Source organism: Sus scrofa, chromosome 10, assembly GCF_054392235.1.
Source record: "Sus scrofa isolate SSC_HxYL_T2T_F1_AM1 chromosome 10, Sscrofa_HxYL_maternal_Yorkshire_Landrace_v2.0, whole genome shotgun sequence".
Lineage (NCBI taxonomy): Eukaryota > Metazoa > Chordata > Mammalia > Artiodactyla > Suidae > Sus > Sus scrofa.
Window position 1 is genome coordinate 19,176,918 of NC_139392.1, and position 18,816 is coordinate 19,195,733.

At 35.8% G+C, this 18,816-nt stretch overlaps 1 protein-coding gene across 14 annotated transcripts in view; it reads right to left on the bottom strand.

Moving 5' to 3' along the window:
• The window catches only part of AKT3 (AKT serine/threonine kinase 3), a 301,843-nt gene that overhangs the window by 77,585 nt on the left and 205,442 nt on the right, over window positions 1–18,816 (bottom strand). For all 14 annotated transcript variants that reach the window (XR_002336106.2, XR_014817071.1, XM_084978745.1 and 11 more), the window contains one exon: window positions 658–780. Coding sequence is in view for 12 of the 14 variants with exons in the window: in XM_084978745.1 (XP_084834871.1) it covers window positions 658–780 (123 nt within the window). In the remaining 2 variants the exon portion in view is untranslated. The remainder of the gene's footprint in view (window positions 1–657; window positions 781–18,816) is intronic.

The following is an 18,816-nucleotide window of genomic DNA, read 5'->3' on the forward strand; positions in this document are numbered from 1 at the left end:
GAGGAGGTGCAAAGGAGACAGTACAAACAGCAGAGCCTAAAATATTCACTCCCTGGCCTTCGCAGAAAGTTTGCCAAGCTTTGAGCTACTCTGAGGGTCTTGTTAGAAAGAAACTTAGAGAAAGAAAGTACCTCTTACTGATAAAACAAATACAGTGCTTTTTAAAATGGAAACTAAACAAGTTGATAAAAGGCTATATTAAAATGCTTCAGGTATTTAAACCCATGAAATATTTAACTACAATATCAAATATTTTCCTGCCCCTAAATAATCTTATCCATTATAAAAGTTTCTTCATACTACATCACAGGATGGGAATATATAATAATGAAATTCAACTTAAAATGTCACTTGCAAAGTTACTTGACTTTTAAACAGATGTTTAACATTACTCGTTATACTTATAGAAAAACCAAACTATTTTTGGTAGATCACATTTGATCAGAACAGTTAGGCAGAACTTATTTTGCATGTCAAAACCTTGGACTTAAACTACACACTTATCAATGAATGAAAACAGTGAACTACATTCTCAAACAGAGTGGGTTTTTTTCCCCACTAAATCTGCTTTTCTCCAAATTGTGTAACTTTGTAATTACTTTGTGTTTGTCCCTATAGTCTCTGCAAAAACAAATTCTGATTACTTTGCTTTTTTACCTTGAGATCCCGGTACACAATCTTTCCGGAATGTAGATAGTCCAAGGCAGAGACAATTTCTGCACCATAGAAACGTGTGCGGTCCTCAGAGAACACCCGCTCTCTCGACAAATGGAAAAACAGCTGCAGGGTAAACAGCAGGGACAGGATTGTAATAATTACTGATTTAGTGGGGGAAATTAACACAAACATAAAACACCTCTCATCACCATATTGTGATGATAGATAGTGTACTCTCAGTGGACACTGCGCACTCTTAGACAGCAGCTGGCTTATCTTTCCCAGGTTTCCAAGGGGAGACTGCGAGCTGTTAAATCAGCGTTTTAATCAATATACCAATCTTGTCTAAGGCATTCTGCTTGCTACCCATTTAACCTTCAGTTACCAGAGGAAAAAGTATGCATCATCAGATTACGTCTCCCCTTCAAGGGTACACTGTTGCTTCACTCTTTCAAGGATTAGGTATGGAGACTTCTTTGAAATAAATGAACATAAGCATAGACGTAGTATTTCTAATTAATTCCCTGATTTGCAACCGACTTCAAAGAAAGGACTGATGATGTATGGAATCTGATTTAGGTGAACTTTTAAAATTCTACAACTCTTGATTCATTATGACAGCTCTAGAAATGTTTTTAAAGCTTCAATCAGTATTTTCTGCAGAGAGAAACTGTGAGGCTTTAATTTTTCAATTTATTTTCGTAATGCCCAAAATGGACTGAGAAGCTCCCACTATTCCCCTTGTACAGTCTTCCCATTCCAATAATAATTAACTATGACGCCAATCTTTTCTCGGGTAATTACTTGAATCACAATGAATCACCATTCATTTCCTATTAATCACCTAAAAGATACTCCACTCCAAAGTCAACAAGCATTTATTTCTTGGGTGCTCGCTGTGGTCAGGTGTCAGGCTCTCTTTTTACGACACTGAGTGTCTCATCTCTCAGTTCAACAATGTATATGAGGAAGGAGCTGGTTTCAGGCACTAAGCATTGACTACTGATCTTTGTTCTACTGTTTCATCATATTAAGAAAGTCACTGAGAGCAATGGAAAGATTGCTGGCAGTGCTGAGTACACTGCCAGAGATCACAGTAGGTACTCAAGACCTATCTCTGATTAACCAATCAGGCAATGTATCCTTGACCACGAGATCAGAAACTAACTGTCCTTCATGTGGATTACTTACACAAATCGCTTCTACAAATTCCTAAGAATTATGGTTATCCAAGACTTACGTCTCACACACCAAGTCCTTAGTTGTAAGTAACATAAAAAATGTTCCCTATAGATTCTTCCCTTTTCCCATCTCCACTTCCACTTAAGAGTTTATTATTATTTTAAGGTAAAATTTATGAATAACCCATTGTTATAGTAAAGAGAGGGAGGTAATATCACATAACTATTGCCAAAAAAGACTGGCTCAGTATTAGCAAGAGGAAAGAAAGCTAAAATATTTGGCAGGTGGTCTCTAAACGTTAATGCTCTCTACTACATTGTCATATTTTATCAAATCTAAGATGCTATTGTGACTCCATTAATTTATGCTATTACCAAGAACAAAAACGTCAACTAAAACAATGACAGAACATCAAATATAAAAAGGACTTCTGATTCCAGAAATGTTCAATGTGTCTTACGAATGACAAAACATACTATGTCAAAAATCAAACCTATGTCTCTAATTTAGGGATATGTTTCAAAATTCATTCATCTTACACAGGCAGATAATATGCTATTAAGGTACTGCCATTCAAAGGAAGACAGGAAGTAGAAAGAAGCATGGAACATCAGTAAAAATTACAAAAAATTCCTAGGTCAAAGTAATTTCTGCCATCCTTTATGCAAAATATCACTGATTTTGATGAAGGAATTCCTGTGACCTCTGTGTAGATTTATGGTAGTCTTCTAATGAGATGAAAATAGTGGTTGGATTTCTAAGTTTTCTTAAAACACTGCCAAGCCTAGTACCCACTCACCTACTGTACAAAAGATTCTCTCTAAACAAACACATGTCAGCTTCTAGATCTTTAATTAGACCATAAATTTTCAATTTGCCTCCTAGCCAATCTCTATAAAAATATCAACTTAAACAAAGCTACTTAAGGAGGAGAATTCTATTTATTTCTCAATCTGCTGTCCTCTGATGTCTACTCTTGCTACCTCATGGAACTTATTCTTGTTTACACAACCAAGAACTTCTTGTTCTGGAGCTTAGAAGCTCACCTATTCCCTTTCTCATTCGTCTAAGCATTCTTGGGCTTTGGTACCACAACTCTCCTGATTTTTATTTAACTCTCTGATTATTCCTTCTTGGTTTCTACCTTGGTTTTGAACCAACTTCCCATTTAGGGAGAATCAATTATTTTAAAGTCATTCTATTGGACACTAGAAAGAGAAGAAGAGGGCACAAGACGGTGATTAAGATGTCATCCCTGACTTTAAGAAAGTCAACCCAGTGAAGGAGATAAAAAACAGGAGAACCGTGAGAAACTTCCTACTTCTGATATTAAAAATGCTTTGGAGGCAAAGGATGATTAATCTTTACTGGAAGAAGCAAAGGAAACTTCACAAATAAGGTAGTATTTCACTGGGGTTTTGAAGGATGAGTTCTTCAGGAATAGTGAACAAAAGAGAAGGCTATGAAAGATTGCTACACAAGTTTTATCCATCTTAATATTTTGACCATAGCCTAGTAGAGTACCTACAGAGGAGATGATGTGGCTAGAAGGTATTAATTCTAAAGGGAAATAAAAACAGTGATGGAAAGGAAATAGCATGCAATGAGTGCATGTAGCTGCAAGAACAACAATATACATTCAGAACAATGATACAACTTGGGCAAAAAAATACAAAGACAAGGCCACATTCTTTATGACCTTTCCTGTCATGTTATGGTTGAGAGATTAATTCTGTAGGTAAGGGGTGTCAAAGACATCTGGGTTAAAAATTAGCATAATTAAAAGACAATCCTGGCAGCAACTGGAGGATTAAAAACACCTGATACTAGGGTAGTCAGGTAAGCAATTCATAATGTGAAAGAAAAGTTACTGAACACCAATTCAGTACAACTGCTGTGAAAAAGCAGCAGATACAATGAGAGGAAATGGTGCTGATCCTAAGGATACCACTATTTGGTTAGAACAACCAGCTACATAAACAATTTCATTTAAAAATATGTAGTTACACAATAGAGAGTTTTTAAAGAAATGAATAAGTATGTTCAGTTATATCACAATTTACATTTGAACTGGCTCAGAGCTTCAACTAGAGATGTGATAACAGACATTTCAGGAGAATCAATAGCCCAGAGGGAACCTGCTTATACAATTTGGGCCAAGGGAAACAGCAACAGTTTTGAAGTTTCCCTATGGATAGCCAAGTAGACATTTCTGCCAGCAGTATAAAAGAATGGGGTTGGGAACAGAGGAACAATGGATTTTATTTTGATCTGTGGACACTTAAATAAGAACTCGATAGCACTGCTTCAGAGCTATAGAATCCAAGGGCAGAGGGATAGACATGGGAGTCATTTATATAAAGGATAACTGATAACACTAAGAAGGCAAGGTATAGCCCAGAAATTTAGTAGAAACTGAAAACCGAGTTAAGCTCAGAATATTAGAATATACTCACATGAACAGGAAAAAGAGGTAGAATGAGATAGTCAGATAAAGAGTACTAAGAGCAATACAAAAGGAACAAAGAATGTAAAAATACATGGAGAATGACAGACCAAGTTTCAGGAAGGAAGTGAACAGTTACCAGCTATAGGAATTAGGTCATTAGTTCCCTTTCAGGGACGAGATGTCACGGCTAGGTGGGCTACGAAAAGAATATAAAGGGAGAGATGGTGACTCTTCAGAAAAACATGAATGAGATGAGCTGACGTATTATTGAAACAGAAGATTTTTTGCTCAACATGTAACACTTTCAAGAAAACTTTTGACTGAAAAAACTGAGAAATACTATAGTGCTACAATTCACATGGAACAGGCACACAAATGAATGCCAATGAAATCAGGCAGCCAGAAACAGGTTACTGTATAAAAAATTGAAATACGGTAAAGCTGATGACGATGTATAACACACTAATGAGAAAAATGACTAATAAATGGTGTTTAACTGTAGAGAAAAGTAAAATTTGATTTTCGCCTCACATTGTAACAGAATTAATTTCAGAAGTAATTTAAAACCTAGAGAATATGAACCAATAATTACGTGATCTCAGGATGAAAAAGGATTTTCTAGGAAGAAAAGAAATGGAATCATAAAAGGAGAAACTGGTAGAATTTACATAAAATAGCAAAAATAAAACTGAATATCTATGACAAACATGACAAAGATCAAATGCCTAATACATAAAGAAATTACATAAAAAAACTAAGCTACTAGGGGAAAAAAGAGTAAGGGCACGGATAACATTAAGAGGAATACAAATTATTATATGAAAATATGGCACTCTTTAATAATCAATGCAGTAGAGATAAAAACACTACATTTAAAGAAATGGCACTGCCAGTGAAAGTGTGATGAGATAAGTATCTGTACACACTGGTGGCTAGTATGTAAACAGAAACTCTTTGCTGGACAATTGGCAATAGATATCAATACGATTTTTAAAATACAATAGTTCTTCTTCTAAAAATTTCCTTTAAAAAAGGCTATATAAAAGTCTCCTACACAAGAATCATCTTGCAGCAGTACATGCGAGAAACATGAAAACAGCCTTCCAACCACGTTGAAAAATTTTCCACCTAACATCATAACAAGATAAATTTCAGATGTAACTGGCAGGTAAACATAAAATGTGAAGCTAATTAAAAAACTAGAAAATAAAGAATAAAAAGTTCATGGGACTAAACTTACCCTTTTGTCCTATAAAACAAAAAATGAAAACTGGGAAAGATACACAACAGAACCCTTTCTAGATCGTGGATAGCAGGCAGTGTAGGACCCTATCTCTGTGAAAAAGGAAGTGAGCCCTAAAAGCGCCTGCTTTCTGTCTGGGGGTGTTTTCCAGAATGCTATGCAAGAAAGGAAATGCCAAGTACAACACAGAGGTCTCACTGTTGGAGAGGTAAGTATCAGAGTTTGAAGTGGGTGGTGTAAAGGACATTAGTAGGACAAAACACAACTGAGAAAGAAGCTATACAAACTATATACTTGAGTCTGCTGATACTAAGCAACACATGAGTAAGGTTAGACTCTATGAGAATAAGCAGAGAAGGAAAGGGGATCTGTAGGCCAAATCATTCCCAGAGCTCACACAGAACTGAGAGACATTCAATTTCTACTCAGTCAGAAGAGTGTCATTACTGAACACCCAAGCAGTCAGTGGATATTTCAAAGAAGTCAGAGTAAAAGCTAAACCTACATTAACAAAGCTAACAAACACTGGAAAATATATCAGCAAACAACTGTTTTTCAGAACAAGTAACATTCTTCAAAGACCAAAAAAAAAAACAAACCAAAAACAAAACTAAACACTCATGTAAAATTTGAACTATCTAGTATCCAATCAACAATTACTAGACACGAGAAGATGCAGTAAAATATGTTCTATCACCAACAGAAAATCCAGTCAGCAGGCAAAGACCTCAAAAATAACAGATGATGGAATTAACAGAAAGTGACTTGAATGCAATATGTGAACATAAAAAACAGATAATGGAAAATAAAAAATAGGACTTAAAAAAATTAAACATATAATATCTGAATAAAAATTTGCTAGATGAGATTAACAACAGATTAGAAACTGCAAGAGAAAAGACTAATGAAATTAAACCACAGCAGAAGAAAACTATATAAATTGCACCTAAAAAAAAAAAAAGAATCTCTGCAACCTGTTGGAAAGTATTAAGGAGTCCAACATATGTAGAACAGCAGATTCTGAAAGTGGGAGGGAGACTCCTGCAAAATAATGTCTGAATTTTCTCAAATTGGGATAAAAATGATAAATGCACAGATTAAGTATTTTAATGAAACCCAACAAGATGAAAACTCACAACATTCATGAACGCTCAGAACATAACCAATTAGATTACACTAAAATGGCCGAATAACTGGCCATAAACAGAAAATCTTCAAAAAATTCTGAAGGGAAAAAACATTATAAACAGAAGAACAAATAGGAGAATATCCCCAGACTTATCCTCAGAAACTATATAAGCAAAAGGACAATGGAACAAGATGTCCAAATCGCTAAAAAAAAAAAAAAAAAACACCAAAAATCCTAAAATTCTGCATCCAGTGGACATATCTGTAAAGATTAAAGACTTTTGCTTTGACTATGATTAACAGATACCAGATTTACATCCCCTTCTTCAACAATTGGAAAATCATGTAAAATAAAAAAATTAGCATCAGGCATCAAAGGTATATTGACTCCCCCAAAAAGGGAAAAAGGTGATAGCTACGGTTGTTCTAGCCTGATGCCTGGAGAGACCATCCAGAATGTAACACAGGGAGGGAAAACCAAAAGAGAACCTGGTGGTACCCTTGAATCAAGCATAGAGAGTTTAGAAATTGGGGAGATAAAAGTTGCTATAATTCATGAGGCAAAGAACCAGACAGAGGAGAGTTCCAAGGGTCTGCCATGGACCATCTTTGAGTTTTGCTAATAAGCACATGTATGTGAGGAAAATTCTGAGGCCAAGGAAAGAGCCATTGAAAAGAATCAGGTGAAAAAAACCACAGGCTCATAAAGCCAAAAATAACCTTTGTTCTTACCAGGCAAAATGGGAAAACTGAAGAAACGTGGGACCCAGCAGAGTCTTTGAGGATACCGTCTCTATAGTGCACCAGTATTAATGTTAGACACAAAGGCCACACACTGATTTTTGACAGAGATGACAAGATCATTCAATGGGACAAAGGACAGCTTTTTCAACAACAGATGCTGGAATGACCAGATATCCACATGGGCTGAAAAATGAACCTCAATCCTTAGCTTACTGCATTCATAAAAATAAATCTAAAATAGGTCAGCAGCCTAAATGTAGTAGGTATAACTATAAAAGTTCTAAAAGGCAATATGGGAAAAATTATTGTGATTCAGGATAGAAAACGATATAGATTATATTAAAAAAAACAAAAGACAAATTGATAAAATGGATTTGAAAATTAAAAACTTGTATCCCTCAAAAAATATCACTGAGAAAATGAAAAAGCAAGGTATAGTCTGGGATGAACTATATGGAACACATGTATCTGGCAAACTATTTGCAATCAGAATACATAAAGAATTCGGAGTTTTCGTCATAGCTCAGTGGTTAAGGAATCCGACTAGGAACAATGAGGTTGCGGGTTCAATCCCTGGCCTTGCTCAGTGGGTTAAGGATCCAGTGTTGCTGTGGGCTGTGGTGTGAGTAGCAGATGCGGCTTGGATACTGCATTGCTGTGGCTGTGACGTAGGCGGGCAGCTGTAGCTTCGATTTAACCCCTAGCCTGGGAACCTCCATATGCCATGGGTGCAGCCCTAAAAAGCCCAAAAAAAAAAAAAAAAAAAAAAAAAAAAATTGTATTAAAACTATACTAACCAGATTAGAGACTGCTCACTTCTACCACATTAAAGAGATTATTCAGTTGGAGAATAAAATATACTTTTAAAAGAATAAAAACTCTCTAGGTAACTTTTAAAAAATATTTAAATCTCTGATACAATATGAATGAAATATGTGGGCTATTTATGAAATATATCCAATATCAATAAAAATAATAAACACTACAATTTTTGCGCATTAAAGGCATTACATTCAACAAGTTACATAATGCTATCTCCATATTAGACGATTAAGAATAATAAATATAAGTTATATTACTACTACAATAGTGACTACTTTTGAGTATTGCTACTCGTCTGGCACTATACTTAGTAATTCAGACACATTACATTACTTAATCCTCAAAACAACCTTATAACACAGGCACAGTTATTATCTCCATCACAGAGTTGAAAAAAACTAAGATTTAGGCATGTTGTGAAATTTACCCAGCATCACGTAGGTCTTAAATGGTAGATCTGAGATTCAATCTCACGCTGTTCTTCTCTAAAGTATATCATCTATTATATACTAAGTATAGTTTTTATTAATTGCAGATAATAAATTATAAATTATTCTGTTAAATTTCATTCATAAAATCTCCTTTATAATTGTACACTATGAACTGCATAAAAGAGAACCTCGTCTAGAGTATAGTTGCCTTCTCAAGGTCTAGAAGTACACAGGAATTCAACAGTAGCAGGCAAATTGAAAAATGTAGATGAAATGAAGAAATTCCTGGAAACACAACAAAGCTCACTCAAGAAGAAACAGATAAAATGCATAGCTCCATAAATGTGTTTTTAAAATTTCACTTCATTATTAAAATTTGTCCTACAAAAAAAAAAAAATTTCGATCTCAAAATTACACTGGTGAAGTCTATGAGAAAATGGAAGAAGCAGCAATTGCCGCCTGACTCATTTTAAGAGGCTACCATTACCCTGAATCCAAACCCAGAGACATCGCTTGGGGTGGGAAGATAAGGTACCATACACAATGTTCCTAATGAACAAAAATATAACATTCTTAACAAAATTTTGGCAAACTGGATCCAACAACATACCAAAGGATAATCCATAACATCTAAAGGGGATTTATCTGAGAAACGCAATGTTGGTTTAACATTTAAAAAAAAACAAACAATGAAATTCAAGGTATTAGCAGAATAAAGAAGAAAAACCACATGATCATTCCAATACAGAAAAATCATTTGACAAAATTTTATGTCCTTTCGTGTTTTTTTTTAAAAAGCACAGCAAACTGGGACTAGAAAGGAAATTCTTAAAATTTGATACAGGTTATCTATGAAAAACTTACAGCTATCAACATTCTTAAAGGTGAAAGTATAAATGCTTTCATCCTAAGATTAGGTATAAGGCAAAGATGTTTGCTCTCACTTAGCCATTTAACAGTATTGTTGGAGTTCCCATCGTGGCGCAGTGGTTAACGAATCTGACTAGGAACCATGAGGTTGCAGGTTCGATCCCTGGCCTTGCTCAGTGGGTTAAGGATCCGGCATTGCTGTGAGCTGCGGTGTAGGTCACAGACACGGCTCAGATTCCATGTTGCTGTGGCTCTGGCGTAGGCCGGCGGCTACAGCTCCGATTGGATCCCTAGCCTGGGAACCTCCATATGCTGCGGGAGCGGCCCAAGAAAAGGCAAAAAGACCAAAAAAAAAAACAAAAAAAACAAAAAAAAACCAAAAAAACAACAGTATTGCTAATAAGGCAAGAAAAAGAGAAAATCCACTGCAATTGAAAAAAATCCAAGTAAAACTGTCTTTGTGTCTTTGTTCCCACAGGATGTGATCATCTACAAAGAGAATCTCAACATATTTACAAAACAAAAAAAACCCCACCACACAAAAACCCTTTAAGCGAGGATGCAGGATTCAAGGCTAACATAATTATCAACTGCATTTCTATAAGCCATTAATTCAAATTTGAAATTTTATCACTTATAAATAAAAATAAGGTAATTATGGATAAGTTTAACAAAATGTTCAAGACCTGTACAATAAAAACTACATGATAAATGTTGAAAAAAATTATAGAAGATCTAAATATTGGGAAAGACACAGCATGTTCATGGATCACAAGATAATGTTGTTAACGTGTCGATTCTCCCCAAACTGATCAACAGATTACAGTATTAATTAAAATCCAGCAGACCTTTATGGAGAAATCAACAAGCTTATTAGATAACTTATACGGAAATGTGAAGTAAATAGGGTGGCCAAGACAAATTTTAAATAGAGCAAAATTGGAGTTCCCGTTGTGGCTCAGCGGGTTATGAATCTGACTAGTTTCCATGAAGATGTGGGTTCAATTCCTGGCCTCGCTCAGTAAGTTAAGGACCCAGCATTGCCATCACCTGCGGTGTAGGTCACAGATGTGGTTTGGATCCCGTGTTGCTGTGTCTGTGGCATAGGCCAACAGCTGCAGCTCTGATTTGACCTTTGAACTTCCATATGTTGCAGGTGCGGCCTTAAAAATCAAAAAAAAAAAAAAAAAAAATCAGCAAAACTGGAAGACTCAAATTGCCTCATTTCAATACTTACTCTAAAGCAAGAGTACTAAAGACAGTGAGATATAAGCATAAGGATGGATGGATAGAGATCAATACAGAGTAGAGTCCAGAAACGATTCAGTCATATATGGTTAATTGACTTCTGACCAAGGTGTCAGGACAATCCAATGTGAGAAAAACAGTGTTTTCAACAAATATACTTGGACAACTAGATACCCAGTTGCAAAAAACAAAAAAACAAAAAAACAAAAAAAAACAAAAAAACCCACAACAACCTTGACTTTTAGCACCATAAACAAAAATTACCTTGAAATGGATCACAGACCTAAATATAAGTCCCAAAACTATTAATATGTCTAGAAGAAAACATAGGAGAAAATCGTAACAAACTTGTGCTAGGAAAAGAAAATTGAAATTAAACCCCAAATGCATAAACCACAAAAGAAAAAATGGATAAATTATATTTCATCTAATTTATAGGTTTCGTCCTTCAAAAGACACTTCTGTAAGGAAGCCAATCACTGGTTATCAGGGCAGAAGGTGATGGCAGGAAGTGACTTTAAAGGGGCATGAATGATTTGTCAAGGTGACAGACAAGTTCCATATCATAACTGTGGTGTTGGCAAATTCACTTTATATATCTGTCAAAACTCACTGAATTGTACACTCAAAAGCGGTTAATTTTACTGAATGTAAACTACATATCAACAAAGGTTTTTTCGAAATGGATTTAAATGAAAACATACACAGGAAAAAAATTCCCCACCAAAAAAATTGAAAAGGCAGGACCACAGATTGGGAGCAAACATTTGCAATATATATATATATGATAAAGTACTTGTATCTAGAATATATATAAAAAGTCTGGCTACTCAACATTAAGCAAAAACCCAATCAAAAATTGGCCCAATGATTTTAACAGATATTTCAATAACGAAGATACAACATGGCAATCAGGCAGCACTGGAAAAGATGTTCAGTATCATTAATCCGTCAGGAAATTCAAATTAAAACTGTAAGACACCACTATAGAACCAAAAGAATGGGTAAAATTAAGAAAGACTAACTAGAGTTCCTGTTGTAGCTCAGCGGGTTAAGAACCCAACTAGCATCCGTGGGGATGCAGGTTGGTTCCTTGGCTTCGCCCAGTGGGTTAAGGATCTGGTGTTGCCATAAGCTAAGGTGCAGGTTGCAGATACGGCCTGGATCTGGCATTGCTGTGGCTGTGGTGTAGGCTGGCAGTTTGCAACTCCGATTTGAACTGTAGCCTGGGAAATTCCACATGCTGTAGGTACAGTGAAAGGAAGGAAGGAATGAAGAAAGTCTGTGTCAAGCATGGTGATCATCAGAAACATCCTAGAAGAGCAAAATGATACAATTTGGCAGTTTCTTATGAAGCTGAACATAGCAAATGACACAAAAATTGCATTCCTAGATATTTACCCAAGGCAACAAACTATACATCCACACAAAGATGTGTACAGGAATATTCATGAGAATTTTTTTCATAATAGCCCCAAACTGCAAGAAAACCAAATGTCTATCTCCTAGTGATTACATACACCCATTATAATACTTCCGTATAATGAAGTAAAGCCATAAAAAGAAATAAACTACTGATACACGCAACAATATTGAGGAATTTTAAAAGGAGTATGTTAAGTGAAAGATGCATAACACAAATGACCATGTACTGTGTTTGGGGATTATAATTTTTAGTACTTAAATTAGTTTTGTTCCATTTTCCTGATTTTTTTTTATTATACATATATTGTGCCTTCTGTTTTCATGCTCTTGAAATACTCATTCTGGGTTAATGCAGCTTTTGTGTAAGAAGTTTGACTACACTGAAACTGCCATCCTGTGCCATAACCACATGAAGAGAAATCATGAAAAATATATAAATGCCTGGCCAGCTCCTGCAGTTCCAGTCACATGTGATACTCTAAATGTGAAAGGAAGCATCTTAGATGCTAAGGCTAGTCGAGTCTTTGGATTATCACTTGAGATGCAGTAATATACTGATTTAAAGAATTTTAGGAAACTAGCCTTGAAATATTATAAAAGTAGATACTAAAAACATGCCCAAATTTATTTTGCCTTGAACTTTATATGCTAATATGAATATTATAGTGCATCCTTTTCGGCTTGAGACTTTCTGAAAAACGCCTGGGTGAAAACAACAGAATTCCTATAAAACTTAAGTAATTTATTAATAACTAAGACAGTAAAGAAGTTAGCTTGTCAGACCCCTTACAGTAAAGATATTTCTATACCTATAAATTGAGTACAATTAAAAAAACATCACTATGAATATAAAATGATACTTTTAATTTAAAAATCGCTCAAATCACACCTCCATAAATTAGTAAGTAGAACTAGAATGTTGACTGCCGGCATTTCTGTCTCATGTGAATTTAAAATGAGATGATTTTGGTTCATTGAAGACAAAATGCCAGCCGGATAATGAGAATCTGAAATGAGGAGGAGAGGATCTCAAGATTGGCATAAATCTGGAAGTCATATGCAAAAAATAAAATCAATTTTATCAAAGAGCTTACTATGGAGTGTACAATGAGCTAAAATGTAGACAAGAGTAGCATGTAACTCAAAGTGTCAGCTTCATTTGTACCCACAGAAAGAATATAGGAGGATGTGAAAAATTTATCGGATGAGGAACATTTCTTTCCTCACTAATGAATGTCAACCTCCAGGAGATTTCGGCTCGGAGAGAGATTTACAGAGGTTTGGTTTACAGGCCTGAGAGAAAGAAGGCTACGAGTAAGATTTGGGGGAAGAGTAGAGACATTCTAAACCAAACTAAACAATACCTTAGTTTTCAGTTTACATTTTCTCCCATAATATTTTTCTGCTCCTCATATAAATTTGAAAATACTCAGGTACTTCCGTAGTTTGGGCTACAGAACAAGAGTGGATTGGGTATGCCAGCAGCAGTGTGATTAGAGTACTTTTATAATTATTTCTTCAGATGCTGATTTGTTTCCACTAAAGGCTGCAGTGAACTCACTTCCACAAGCTTGTTCTACTGAGCTCCAAACAAACCCTTGTAGTACATTCTGTACTACAGCCAAGATGCGAACCCTGCACTGAGCCAGAAAAAAAAGGAGAATCCCATGGCACTCCACTTAGGAACTAGCAGTTAGAGGTCAAATCCAATGAATTCAGCTACCTTTCAGCTGTATAGCTTAACTATTCGCTCACATTTAATACTTTCTCCTCAACTTCTGAGGCTTTTCTTCTCTGGCTTCTTCTACCCAGGATCCTCCTTAGGCTTCTCTCATGAGGAACATATCTGATGTGCTTATCTTCAGGCACCATTCTTGGCCATTTACTGTTGTAACTACATGCCATTCTCACTCCGGGCATTCTTCCCTTCCTTGGTTTCAGCACTTCTGATGAAGCCTATCCGTATCTCTGATCAGACTCTCCCCCCTCCTTCATACTCCCCACGAGGTACCTCATGGACGAGATGGGTATGAACACGTCCAGATCGCATTCCTTTAACTGTGTGTCCTTAACTGTATAAAGAGTCCAGTATCCACACAATTCCCCAAGCAGCAGGCAGGAAACTGTGATGTTTCCTTTTTTTCTCCACTTAGTCATTAAATCCTAGAAATTCTACTACCTAAAACATCATTTAGAATTTCATTCATTTTATGTGCATCGGGACTACTGATGGACTCTTATGACTGTAATATACACATTCTCTACACACACACACTGGAGAGACCCAGAAAACTAACCAATCCAGTACAATGAGCATCCCTGTCACTCAGCTTGTTAGTCTTCAAATACTACTTTTTCTCTGAAAGAAACAAGAGCTTCTTGAGAAGATAGCCTGAGAAGGAAAAGTGAAAGACAAGCCCCAGGATATCTGGTTAAGGCAGAAGTCATTACCAGCTATTGTGTAAGTTCAAAATGATTTAGGAGACTTGAAGAGGCTCCCACTGTCCAAACATGGAAAAAGTTCATCTTGAAAAGATAATCATTGCCATTTATTGGAACCCATGAGAAACATATTTTTAAATAACTGGTTACCTTTGACAACAACAAAAAAAAAGAATTACATTTGTTCCAATATTGCCTGAATTAACAAGCTTATCATTTTTATGATCAGATTACCAAAACTTTCCAACTGCAGTAATTTCTAAGTAGCTTCCTTGCTTCCAATTTTGTCTCTTCCAATACAAGCTTCATACTGCTACCAAAGTCATCTTTCTAAAACATTTTCATACAGAAATCCTTCCATGATGCTTCACTGCCTTCGGGATAAAATCTAAACTACTTGGGAGACATCTGTCCTACCATGACCTTGACCACCTGGTCAGGTTCTTCTGGCTTTTCTCTGCACAACCCTATGCATCCTCTGTACTGAGCTACATCTGGGCTGGTGAAGGAGAGCTTCTTGCATGCACATTCTAAACATTTGATTTGCTCTGTGAAGGAATACCCTTCTTTCATTGTTACTTATCTAACTTAACAGTCACACTTAAGACTTAGCCTAACAATGAAGACGTGTTTCCTACCCTGGCATTCTCCCCCTTCTCCCTCTTGCTTCCTGGATTGATTCAAACACCCATTCTCTGAATTCCACGGCAACTAGTATTTGCACAGCAATAATGACACTATAAAGTATCATATTTTTCTGTATATCTAATTCAATACTCATCTTCTAAATGTAAGTACTACATGTTCCTTATTTCCTGCATCCTCTGAGGTCCACTCCATAGTAGCTGCTCATTAAATATTTAATAGGGAAATGGACTATAATGGAGTAGGTTCTAAAGTTAGCATATAAATTATCAGTATAAGAATTTTTTAAAAATCAAGTATCAAAATCACCCTTGAAAACTCCTTAGGAAGGCACTATAGTGGAGTCCAACACTCTGTCTCAATACGGTTATTAAGCTCAGCACAGTTTTTCCTCCAGCACTGAAATTATAGTTTCTTTAGATGAACAACTATACTTACAATGCACTTAATAGCAATGTTTTATAAACAATGTTTACTTTTTAGGTCTAGAATTTATGTTACATGAAATTCTAAGGATGACGGGTAGAAAATGACATGGAATAAAAGAAGAGCAAATTTCTCTCTCTCATCTTGAGGCCACTCTGCCTGCAGTCATCAAGAGGAGTGGCAGAATCACCATTTCCCTCTTTCTTTCTTCTCCCTCTCTGTCCTTCCCTCCTATCTATGTTATCTCTTGCTGAACCTATTTCTTTGAATTCATATCAATTAAATGATTAGGATATGACTTCATTGTACCGATACGCTTATAAGCAGCCAATGTGATTTTTCACAACTAGCATTTCTCCCACAAGCTACTTCCATCAGGATTATGTAGTGCTTTAAACAAGACTGGCAAAAGGAGGGATGATGACAAGCATGGCTTTGAGCATGCTGAACTCCCGGGCAGCAGGTCCACGAGGAAGAAGTCCAGATACTCACAAATGTGAAGAAAGTCTAAGAAATGTCTCACAGTATATCAGTAAGTGCTGCTGGGGACTTTTTTGTGTGGCTTTGTGGATATTCCTACTTTACTTCCCTCTACTTCATTCTTAGTTTAAAAGCATTAAGTACTATGTTAAGTACTTTACAGCATCTAAGTTTTCCGCATTTCTAGGAGTATCCCTGAATGAATAAATGGCACTGTGAACCTAAAGCAAAACCAAAATAAAATATAAGTCACCATAACATATACTGAATATAGATTTACTTCTCAGAAGATAAATTTAAATTCATCTGAAAAAAATCTCATTAAGTCCCAAGAACTAAATAACTATGTATTTATAAAGCACATTTAGGAGAATATCTAAATTGTATTCAAAGGCACATATGATAACCTAAGAGTAAAAAGTTGGGAGGTTACATATATAAAAATGTGATTTTTACAAAAATTACGTAAACACTGTATTTTCAAATATGTAGCAATGCTATAGTTATCATACATACACATAAAATTATATATCATAGAATCAGTTAGCCTGCTTTAATACTTTAAATAATTTCAGTTTTTATTTATAGCACATTTCTAAAACAGAAATGCCAAACAAGAGAAATACTGTAGGAGTTTTAATGCTAAAGAAAACATCTAGTTAGTCTGAAAACCTGCTTTTGTGTATTTTTTTTCACAATCACCAATTGATTAATTTCCGAAGTATTCTAGGTTAAGAAGAGAAGTGCAGGGGGCAGCCAGCTCCCTCTACTGAGCACCTAGGCAGCTTCCCTTCAACCACCATGCAAAATTCTTCTCTCTCCTGTGAAATTCCAAGGACCTTGATCCATACTCTGGATACAAATGATAACAATCACTTTACACGTAGTATACAATTTGTCTTATCTTCCTCATCACAATATAAATTCCTTGAGGGTAGATCTATGTTTGATTCATGTCTGTATGCCCCACAGTATCTACCAAAGTGCCCTGCTCATACCAAAGTGCCCTGCTCATACAGTTTATCAATACAGCAATTCTCCCCACCCAAAAAACATTTTCAACTTTTTTCTTCAAAATAACCATGTAGTACATTACTTTCTATTTTTCTTCCTACTTCTTAGCAGTTCTTAGTTTACCATTTTTGCTAACTTCTTTCATCCCTGTTCCTTGAGGGAATCTGTCCATCTATTCACTTATTTACTCTTTCAAAACATACAATAAATATTTGCCAAGTTCCTACTCTATGTCAGGTGGTGTATAAAGTGCTAGGGTTACACCAGTGACTAAGACCCTTAGAGAGCTCAGAGTCCAGTAGGAAAGACAGACAAGCAGATTATGTCATAATAAACCAATGTGCTGATTTCTATAATAGATGCAAACACATGACACTAAGAGTTTTTTTTGCAATTTAAGAGTGTTTCTCCTGCTTTTTTTTCCCTGCAGTTTATCATTTCTCTCTGCAGTATCCACTCTCCTGGTTATCCATCCATCTCTCTATCTACCTGTCTGCCTGCCTACCTACCTTCCTTTCTTCACTTTTACAACACCTACCTGTGATAAAATAATACAAAAGCTGCACAAGAAGAAATGTGAAAAGAAGTCTTTCTTCCTTCCTTGTCCCCAATGACTCAGTTTTCCTTCTCAAAGGTAAACAGTTATGTACAGTGCATATTTCCAGAGATATTTAATGCATACACACACATATATACGGTCTTACGTCAACACAATGGTAACATACCTTACATTCTGTCTGCACCTTGTTTTTCTTACTTCGTAACATATCTTAGAAATTGCATGGAATCAGCCCATATTGGGTTGCTTTGTTCTTTTTAATGGATATGAAGTATTTCACTGCACAGACGTAACACTGTTTAAGCAGTCTCCTTACTGAATGTTCATTTAAGGTACTATAATATTACAATGAATGTATATATCCATATATTATTTTGTGGTAAATCTGTGTGTTTCTACAATAACTTCCTGAAAGTGAAATTTCTGGATCCCAAAATATGTACATTTTTAATTTTAATAGCTACTAACATAGGAGATTTCATCAGTTTAATCTCCCACAAAACAGGAAATATCCACCTCCATAACTTAAATTACAACCTTTATGGGAATGGCTCCCAAACCCACATCCATATTCTAACCCCTTATTTATTCTGTGATATTCCCACCTATCTATCTATCTATCTATCTATCTATCTATCTATCTCCTGGAACCTCAGGGAAATGATTTTCAAAACTAAATTTATAATTTTAACCTTAACACATTCTTCCTAAGTTCACTATGCCTATTAATTCTCCCTGATTCCAACCGAAAATCACTTCTGATAATTCTCTTTTTCTACCCACATCCAATTAATCAATTGTTAAGACACAGAATCCTAGAGAGTTGTGTGACATCCATCTCCTTTTTACTTTTTCATTCCCAGACAGCAGCTGAGTGCAAGAGCCCTGTTCTGAATGCCTAGGCTACTATTTGTGTGTGTGTGTGTGTGTCTTTTTAGGGATGCACCCATAGCATATGGAAGTTCCCAGGCTAGGGGTCCAATCGGAGCTGTAGATGCTGGCCTACGCCACAGCTCACGGCAACGCCAGATCCTTAACCCAATGAGCGAG